The sequence below is a fragment of the Merops nubicus genome, unplaced genomic scaffold (assembly GCF_000691845.1).
Source record: "Merops nubicus isolate BGI_N331 unplaced genomic scaffold, ASM69184v1 scaffold26861, whole genome shotgun sequence".
NCBI lineage: Eukaryota > Metazoa > Chordata > Aves > Coraciiformes > Meropidae > Merops > Merops nubicus.
Genome location: NW_008588024.1, coordinates 1 through 10,008, shown reverse-complemented (window position 1 = coordinate 10,008; position 10,008 = coordinate 1). Strand labels below are relative to the sequence as shown.

The window sequence follows — 10,008 nt, the reverse complement described above, 5'->3', positions numbered from 1 at the left end:
GGAGTGTGCCCCTGCCGTGCCTCAGTGCTCTGCCACTGCCACCCCAGGGGAACAGCAGTGGGTGCTGTCCCTGAAACAGCATAAAAAACCCAGCAGCTCTCCCTATTCCTCACTTTCTGGAGTGGAAGCCCAGCACCTGACCCCTTCCCCTAGCAGCGATTCTAAAGCCCAGGAGCTTTACCCCATCCCAGCAAGCTCAGTGCAGGACAGGCAGACCTGCTGGTCACTCACCTCCAGCACCGAGTGGAACACAGCAGCAGCCCCAGCAGCCCAGGCAGACACCCCAGCAGCCCGGGCAGACACCCCAGCAGCCCGGGCAGACACCCCAGCCCTGTGCAGCATTATCTCATCTCTGCCAAAACGCCCCGCGGGGGCTGTGGCAGGAAGGCAGCTCCTGACAGCAGCTGTCTGCCCCCTCCAGCTCTCTCAGCTGTACAGGAGAATGCAATGGGAGGAGCAAGGATTGCCACAGTTCACGTGGATCTGCGTGGCTCACGGGCAAGAGCAGCCTCAGGGTTCTTCTCACAGCACCAGCGACGTGAAAGGCTTGAACCCCCCTCAGAGAGCCACCAGCCCCCCTCCCTTGAAGTGTGTGAGCAGAGATTTGAATCCCTGCCCTGTGGAGAAGCTCATCCCTGCAGAGCTGACTGGGGCATTCACCCAGGGGAGGCAGATGAATGAATGCAGAGTGAGGCTGACACGCTGACAGTCCCTCCTGCCTCAGCAGCAGGGCTCTCAAGGCAACGTGGGAGAAAGGTCCTTGCTGCCTCCCCCAGACCACTCCATTCCTCTGGGCTTTGGTGTTGAGCAGGCAGCTTCTTGGGCTGCCACCCACAGCAAACATCCATCAGCAGACATTCAGAGACCACTTCCCCCTCCAGCCCAGACTGCACTACCAGGTACAAGCCACCCCTTCCAGCAGCAGAAGACAGGGAGAGCTTTCCCAGGCAGCCAAGTGTGGGTGTGCCAGGCTGGGGAGTTCACAGCATTTCTCCTTTAAAGCCTCCATTTGGTAATTAGGTCAATGTGAAGAGAAAAACCCTCCTCCCATGGCAAAGCTACACCCTCTTTCCTTTAGTCACTATCAGCAAGACTGATGTGCTCTGATCAGGATTAACCTGCACCAGTCGGTGACCTCTCACTGGACCAGTCTGGCAGCAGAACTGGAGTGGTATTTCTGACCTGCTCATCAATTAAGGCATCCTTAATGATCCTTAATTTAAAAACCCTGCACGAGCCAGCCAACAACCATCAGCTTCTTGAAGACTGGCTTCTTTTTTGTATGCTTTGACCTGTATTTTTCCCTCTTTACAACCAAGATGCTTCCAACAACCTGCAGCAGCAGCAGCACTGTGGGTTCACAAGGTATCAAAACACAACCCAAACACCCAGGATCTCTCTCAGTGTGCTTTTATTTAACAAAAATAGCTCTTCAATTAGAAACCAACAATGTCAACGTGTTTACAGGATTTCACAGGCACCAGGAACTCTGTGTACAGCTCTGGATTCATGTCATCACCACAGCAACAGCACAGAGGAACCTGAACAACATCCACGTGTGGCTTCCACGCATTCACAGGCCTGAGGATGTAAAGCAGTGCCCCTCCAGTGCACTCAACTTTGGTCAAAAAATGACTGTTAATGCCATAATTTGGTATATATATATATTTTTTTTTACTTGCTTTTAAATAACTGTGTTAAAAATCAAGGCTTTTTTTTTTCTCTGTATGAAAAATGGGGTTAAAATGGAGCTGCTGCTTTCGGTCACTAGACACGAGTGCTGCGCACCCAACTCCTCGTGCCTTTGCTGCCACTGCCACCAGATTGAGGGACTCAGAGGGTGGGATATGAAGGATGAGCACCTACTATCCCTTGTTCAGCTCAGCAGCTAGCATTTCATGGCTTCATATTTGTTTTGAAAACAAAACAGACCCCAGGCAGCACGTCCCAAAGACACGAACCGTTGGCTTTGTGTGGTAGAGGCTGAGGCACAGCAACAGGGACAGTCCACAGGCCATTTCCACAGCATACTGAGGGTATCTGTTGCCAACCCAAGTATCCAGGTGCCCAAGCCCAGTGTTCAACTATTTGCACAGTGCAATTCCTTCCTGCTGGCTCAAGGAATTTGGAAAAAAATAAGTTACTTTTAAAACCCAGGAATGAGGCGAGTCCCAAATTGCTTCGACTGGAGGAAATAAAAAAGAACTGCCCACTCCAAACATTCATTGTGCTGCTCAGGTGGAAAGAAGAGGTAGAACTAGTAGACAGAGACCCACCAGAAGCATAAAGGCATTTTAAAATAATGGGGAAAACTGACAGACTAGAAATCACCATTTTTCCAAAGCCTCAGGCAGTCATCCTGCCAGCTACCACAGCTGAAGGCATCTGTTTAGTCACCAGAGTCAGTATTTTACTCCAATCCCAAAAAACAGCTTAAAACCCTGCAAGTCCTTCCTCCTCAGAGCCACACTAACATCCACCATCCCTGCAACAGCCCAGGGTTGGGGGGCAGTGACTCCTGTAACCACAGGAACCTCCAAGTCCTAAGGGACAGAGGCAAAGATGTCTCAGGGTTTCTTGGACTGGCATTTTGTATCCTGAAGTGCCCTCCAAGCTCCCCCTCCAGCTGTACCCTCCCTTGGCCACAGCTTCATGGCACAAGTAGTGCTCTGGTAGCCAGTTCAGCAGTGTCACAAGTTGCCCCCAGGAAACTGTTGTGGTTTTTTTTTGGGAAGCACCATGATCAGCTATGGTACAAGGTGACAGAGAGAGCAGCAGTTGACTAGAGGATCATGCAGCTGCCTTTGCAATGGCAGCTTCCAGACACAGCCTTGGATTAAAACCTCCCAAGGCTTTAATCCTTTGAGAAAACTCACTGTTCTTAGCTGCACATCCCACAGATGCACCAGAAGAACAAAAAGGCATTTTAGAAAGAAGATATTTGGTCTTACTTACGTAAGAGCTAAAACATTTACCTTCTAAAATGTGCTACTAATATAGTACAAATATGCATCAAACACCATCCAGGGGACCACCTTGGGAAGAAAAGGCAGAGGTTCAAAACCAGACCTAGATCTTCATAAGTCACCCCACCAAGGAGTCTTGGTGCACTAGTGGCTTTCAGGAGGTCTGCTTTGCATCTGCTCTTGTCTTCTGTGAGCTCTGATAACACTGTATATGCCACTGGCCAAGAACACCAGCGAGATGGCCGCGAAGTAAGAGGCATAAATCATGAACTGCAGAGAAGGGGAAAGAAAAGACACCAGAAGTTGTTAAATCAAGCTGTTCCATTTTTAAGGAAGTGAATCCATGAGCTCCCATCTTCTAAACACATCAGGAACCAGGGGTTATTTCTCTGTCAAACCCTTCACCCAGAAAAGAGAAGCTCCAGGGATTGGTTCTCCTCCCTCCCTCCCATCAGCAAAGCTAAGAGTGTGTCATACCTGGGTGAAGATGTCCAACCCCAGCCCACTGGCATCCACCACAACCAGGGTGAGCAGAGTCTGCAGGGCTAAGGCAATGAAGGTGTTGACCCCAAAGACCAGGGCGTAGCGCTCCACGCTGAGGTTGGTGGCAATCTGGAACCTGGGGAGAAAGGGATTGCCCAGGACCACAGGGGCTTGGAAAAACAGGGGCATGCAAGAACATCCCTCCACAGGAAGACTCTGCAACCTCAACAGTTAGGTTAGAACCAACACAGGCTGGTTCTAGTGTCTTCCATCTGAATTACCTTGCAGTGAGAGTGTGCTTGTCTAAACAGGGTCATGACAGAGGAGTAGAGAAGCCAGAAAACACCCACAGGCTCATAGAAAAAGAAGCCAAAAACCAAACACACTTTTAAAAACACAACCCAAAAGGCTTTGGGAGCTCTGTGGGTTTCAGCCTTACTGAAGCAGCCCTCCTGTCTGAGCTAGCTGAAGGGTTTTGTCATGCTTTACATAACCCAGAGAGCTGTTGGCAATCTCAGCAGTCTGGTCCATCACCTCCTGCACCCTCCTGGTCAGAACTCCTTTGGGAGCAGGCAGTGGCAGCATCACCCCTCACGTTGTGCTTGGGCTGTCTCCCAGCAGCAGCTGTTTTCCTCCTCAAAGTCATCCATAACACTGAAGTTGTGCACAGTTAGGGAAAGGTGACACTTCACCAGAGAGCATTGTCCTCTCCTTGTCTGCTAGCACTTGGCTCCAGCCTTGTTTATGAAAAACATCCCTCTGGCTGTCAACACCATCTAATAGTTGAAAGAAATCACTTTAGTGCCCTCAGGCTTTTAAACTTGGGCAGACTACCAGCCAAATACATCTCTGTGCCTCAGTTTCCAACCTCAATCACACCACCAACTCTCCCAACAGATTTCTGAATTGCTGGTGGGCAAGATTCTGGATACATGGAACACAAACCAGCTTTGTCACTTTGAAATTTAGAGGAAAACCCAAAAGATACTCACGTTGCTATGGTGATGAGCAGCATGTAGATGATCCTGAAGACCACGTAGGATGTGTAGCACACCCAGATGTTCTCAACAGTGTCCATGACATACACAGCAGCAGCAATAAGAAAGGAGAACAGGGCAAGTGCTACTTCACCCCACGTTGCCCAGGATGTTTTTATGTGACCCACAACAAACACTGCAACAGCTCCTGTGAGGGGAAGGAAAGCACAGCTGGTAGGAGCTGCTATGGGGACAACTTGTGGGGGTGTGTTTCATGCACTATCACAGTTTTAACCACTGAGAAGCCCAAATAGGTCTTAAATGACAAGCAAATTCCCATTTGAAGTAGGCCTTGTTCTGCAAACAAGCCCAACAGCAGCCAAGAGCATAATGCCACTGCTGTGCAAGGCAAACTAGACAAGCAGCAAGCTGACAAAAGGAGGTTTTACTGGAGATCTTTGAAACCCAGGACTGTGTGCAGCATTTGGCTGCTGTGCAGAAGTGGAAGGGCTCCTTGTAGCCCTTAGCTGGCCTGCTGCCTTGGAAATCCTTCCAGCACATGAAGGCTCCTCAGGTACCATCAGTGCCTACAAGCCTGCAACCTAGTCAGACTTGGCATCAGCCTTGCAGAGCAGTGAAGATGTCTGTGCTAAAGGAAAGAAATTTATCTCCTGCCACTAAACTCTCCTCCCCAGAGCCTCCTGTGACACCACCCAGCTGACATTTTGCTCTCTGAAAGCCTGGCTCCCCCCCAGCAGCCAAACCCCCACATCTCAAGGTTAAATCAGTGTGACACTCAATGATGCCAACACAATCTCTGTCCTGCAATTAACCACCTACAACTGACCCAGGGGTTGCACAACCCTGAGGAAGCACTGCCAGATCTCTGAGGAGGTGCAGGGATGCTCCTCAACAGCCAGTTGATCTCCCTAGAAGGAATCTGTTTATCTTAGCCAGGACATGAAGCTGACAATGAGTCACTGTGCTCAACTTCAACCCTTCTGTAGGGCAGCAGGGGTACAGGCAGGGCTGGCAACAGCATCCAACACAAAGGTTGCCCAACTTGGCTCATACAGAGTGACTTGGAGCCATGAAAAGAGCAAATGAGACCTGGGAGGCACCAGGAAAGGGTACTTCAGGGAGAGAGGCTAATTTGGTTTCATGAAACAGCCCCCAAAATGATTCAACCATTGATAAAAAGGATACAGGGTGGGCAGGGGGAGGGAATAAAAATAGAAAACTAAAAGCTTCAGGTTTACATTGAGTGCCAAGCACCTTTTCTTTCAACAGGTCCATTTTCCACAGACCTTTAGAGAAAAAAGGGGAAAAAAAAAAGACCTTGGTGACAGAGATATTTGTAATAAGGTTTGAAGAATATTTTTTTGGGGACTTGGGGGTGTTTGGGGTTTTTTTTTGGTGGTGATTTTTAAAACCTGCTGCCATTTAGCCATACCAAGGGTCTCTTTTCCCTTGATACTCATTCTTCTGCCCCCTGGAAGCCAGGCAGGATGGTAGAGGAAGGGAAATCAAACAAGAAGCAAGTGCCCCAGCAGAGTGGAGGAGCAGTGTATGACTGCATGCTATTAAAGTGCAGGTTTAGCAGACCCAAGATGATTTAATACCCACAGCCTTCAAAATCAAGCTGCCAACAGCTTCCAACTCCACAAACAATGGGTGGCAGCCCAGCTTTTAGAACTACAGAACACCCACAGCTTCCCACTGAATTTCAAGAGCATGGCCAGGAAACTCCAAAGCCTTCCTAGTTTCTTTTGCCCCCAGCTAGGGGATGTCCACAGCACGTGGTGGAATGATGATTCCATCCAAAAAAATAAGGAACATACTGCAGCAAGCCCTAGAAAGCCTCTGTAAAGGTATGATAGCTGTATTAAAAGGGTATTGTCCTAGTTCTGGTAATGAAACAGTATTAGACAGCTTCCTAAAGAAATGTTTGCATTGACTGACCCACCTGTCCCTTTCAAGTCAAGCCACTTCTGTCATCTTAATAGCTTTTCTCTTGAAGAGCACTGGAATGACTAAATGTGGCTCACTGCACGTGTACAGGAAACCTTCACATCCTCCCAAAGGAAAAAAACACCACACACACCCACCAACAAAACCCCAGGGCCCCTAAGTCTTGACTCTGAGTGGTTAAAACAAACATAACCCCACTGCCAGAGCCAAGAACACACAGCCACGTGCCTGCAGCCTCCTGCCAAACATCTCAGAAGAAAGATGAACTTGGGAGGCTTCTTTAAACACCCACAGACAGGACTGCAGGCACGAGGGCTGCGTGCGGCCACCGGCTCACATCAGGAAAGACTCCCCCCAAATTTTGAGGCTGCCTCTCCTGCATGCTTGGGGGAATGCAAGCCACTTCCCAACCATGCTCTGGTGACCTTCAGGGGTTCAGGTTTACTCTCAGAGCAGAGCAGGGGCCAGAGCAGAAGCTTACCCAGCAGGGTGGAGGCTGCCTCCACGGCGCCGTTGTAGATCTCCGGGCTGGGAGAAGGCAACACCCTCTCCCAAAGGCCCTGGACATAGTTGATGACCTGGAAGTAGCCACAAGTGGACAGTGCCCACCACACAGACCAGCAGAGCATGGTCCTGGAGGAGTAGCACTGCAAGAAGTCCTGCCAGAGATCTTTCAGCACCTTGAGGATGTCAACTTTCTGCTCCTGAAGCAACTGGAGAAGGAAGGGGAGAAAAACGTGAGGGGTTTTTTTTTCATTTATAAAGAGTGGCACTCTTGGAGGCAAACCTCCAGAGAGCACTGAATGAAAAGCTTCCCCAGCCCAGCCCCAGCAGCTGCTCTCTGCCCTGAGCAGAGCTGTCCCCTCCCCTGCAGAGGGACAGTTCAATCCCAAGCACACTGGGCTCCCTCCAGCACAGAGCAGTGAGAGGTTACAAGGACTACAGAGCAGCTAAAGGACACCAGAGAGAGGAGACCCAGGAGAACAGGACATGATGTCCACTCTCACAAGACAGGATCACAAGACAACCACTCAAATCATAAAGGCAAAAAGCAGCACTGACTTTTAAATCCTGGTCTAAATTCAATTAAATGTGATAGTGCAGAGAACATGAAAGCCATCAGCTATTTCCCAACAAATAAACAGATTTTCTTCAGTCCTAGCATTCAGAAAATCCTGGTCTAAATTCAATTAAATGTGACAGTGCAGAGAACATGAAAGCCATCAGATATTTCCCCACAAATAAACAGATTTTCTTCAGTCCTGGCATTCAGAAGTTATAAATATTCAAAGAAGCAACCTCATCACACCACACTCTACCCCTGTTAATGCTCACTGAAGGTGTGAGATGTTGCCTGGGGGGGGATGAAGAGAACCAGGAGGCACTTCCACCAGACACTGCTACTGAAAATGGCAACTTCTGCACAGACAAGCACTCTGACAAACAGCATGAGGGAACCACAAAGCTTTCCCCTACACATCCTTCTAGAAAGGGCATGAAAGGGGGCAGACCCATGGTTTGGAAAAGAAAATAATTAAAATATATCAGTTCTAGAGGCAGGGGAAGACAACAAATGAAAATTGCTTTTGACATAGCAGTGCTGTTGCCAAGCCCCTTATGCCAAGAGCAGTAAATGAAGATGTCTCTGCTTTGGAGGCAGAGCTGGGCAATGTTTGGCATGCACACACACACAGGCAGGACCCTCCTTGTCCAACTCAGAGACTGGGCAGAGCCCCCGAGGCCCTCTCAGCATCTGTAGCCCTTTCTGTGGACTTGGGTTCCCTGCAGGGGATCCCTGGAGCAGCATCAGAGCCCTGAGCTGTTGCACACTGGGCTGTCACATGCACAGTTTCAGAGCAGTTTCCAGATAGCAGCAGCAACTTTGGACTCTTGGCAGCATGCCCCAACCCTGGGGGAACTGTGCAGTGTGTGCCTGGGAAAGACTGTTCTCTGTGATGAAAAAAAATCATTTTAAAGTGTTTCTACTACAGTCCTCAACGACCACAGCCTAACTCTGCCCTTACTACCTTTTTTTCCACTCCTCAGCATCACTGGGAGTGGAAAAAACACAAGGGACAGCTAAATTGTATTAATACTTTAGTCATTACTGGCACAGAATTTCTCTTGCTTAATGAATACCCTCCAGCACACAAGTATAACCTGGTTAAAAATACTTTTGCTAGCACAAGATTGTGCTGGATGGGGCAGGATTAGGCCCCTGGAATGTTAATACCTTTAATTCCTGGCTGTAGCTGGGAGAAGCTGAAAGCAGCCCAGGATGCTGCCTCCCCCAGCCCAGCTAACCAGGCTTTCCTTGCTAGGTGAAACACCCACTAGCTGACTAAAGCAGCATCTGCAATTACCTTCTGCCTTGTTCTCAGCAGCAGCACAGCATCCTCCTGACCAAGGAGCAAGGCTGACCTCTCCCTAGGGCCTCCAGCTCATTCATGTCAGCCTGTCAGTGATCTCAAGGGCTGCTCTGGCCTTCCTGGACCAGTTTCCTCCCAGGATCATAAGATAAAACCCAATTTCTACACAGCTTATTGCACCACAGCTGAAGGAACAACCGTTTTCAAGGCACAGGAAGGATTCCCTCTTCTCTGCAAGTCCCAGGATGCCCACACACACAATTTAGACATGCAGATGGCTTTTAGTGCCCCACAGATGTCTCTTGCTTTGTACTGCTGAACGACTTGATGCCTAGAGAATTTTAATCCCTGCCTCGTGAGACATGCAAAACAACTTCCCAAAAAATGAGAAGCCTCCCACGCTCAGTTAGCAAAAAGAAGCTATGCCTAAGTTTTTCTGTGCTGGAAATAAGGAAGCAGGATAAGCAGAGGGATGCTTTTTGCTGATGGATGTTAGAGACAGGCACACATACACATGGGTACACAGTTGCCTACGTGACACCCACACCAGCATTGCACCTTTTGCTTCCAGGAACCCAGGGCACAACTCACCTGCTTCCCTGCAGGATGCTCCTCCCCGTTTAAGGGAACTTTCGTCTCATCCTCCCAGCCCAGGGCTCTCTGCACCCCGGGATGATCTCGGACAACCGATCCATTTTTACAGTCCATGACCTTCATTTCGCAACCGAGCTGCTGGCCGGAGGAGGGGTGGTGAAAGAAAAGGCTTTTCTGCGGCATGGGCAGGAACCACGCCGTGCCGAAGGCGATGGAGACGCTGGTTAAGGAGATGACGTTCAAGCTGAAGAGGGACCAGCCCGCCACCGACACCAGGAGCTGCCCGGAGATGGAGCCCACCGTGTAGCCCACCAAGGTGGCGCTCCGGCAGTAGCTGGTGACCTTCTGGTAGAGGTTGACATCGACCACGCTGTAGATGTAGGAGTAGTAGGCGATGTCGGTGGCGGTGCCCATGCCGTAGAAGAACTCGAGGCACTTTTTTGCCCGCAGCCCCTGGGCGTACAGCAGCAGGAACCAGGTGACGATGAGGCTCAGGCCCTGCAGCAGGACCACGGGCTTGTACCGCAGGTAGTCCGTGGCCAGGAACACGGGGAACAGCAGCGCCAGGTAGGAGTAAGTCCACACCGGGTAAATCTCGTTGAACACCTGAGGGGGGGGGCGGGAAAAAAAACGGCGGTAACCCCCCCT

The 10,008-nt window shown here is 49.9% G+C and overlaps 1 protein-coding gene across 1 annotated transcript; it reads right to left on the bottom strand.

Annotated features, from left to right (window-relative positions):
- Window positions 1-3,110: 3,110 nt before the first annotated feature.
- Window positions 3,111-9,966, bottom strand: SLC19A2 (solute carrier family 19 (thiamine transporter), member 2; the record flags this gene model as incomplete). Its single annotated transcript, XM_008949142.1, has 5 exons — window positions 3,111-3,236; window positions 3,444-3,585; window positions 4,442-4,634; window positions 6,879-7,101; window positions 9,358-9,966. Coding segments are annotated over 5 exons (1,293 nt in total), but the record flags the coding sequence as incomplete, so codon positions are not given.
- Window positions 9,967-10,008: the final 42 nt, after the last annotated feature.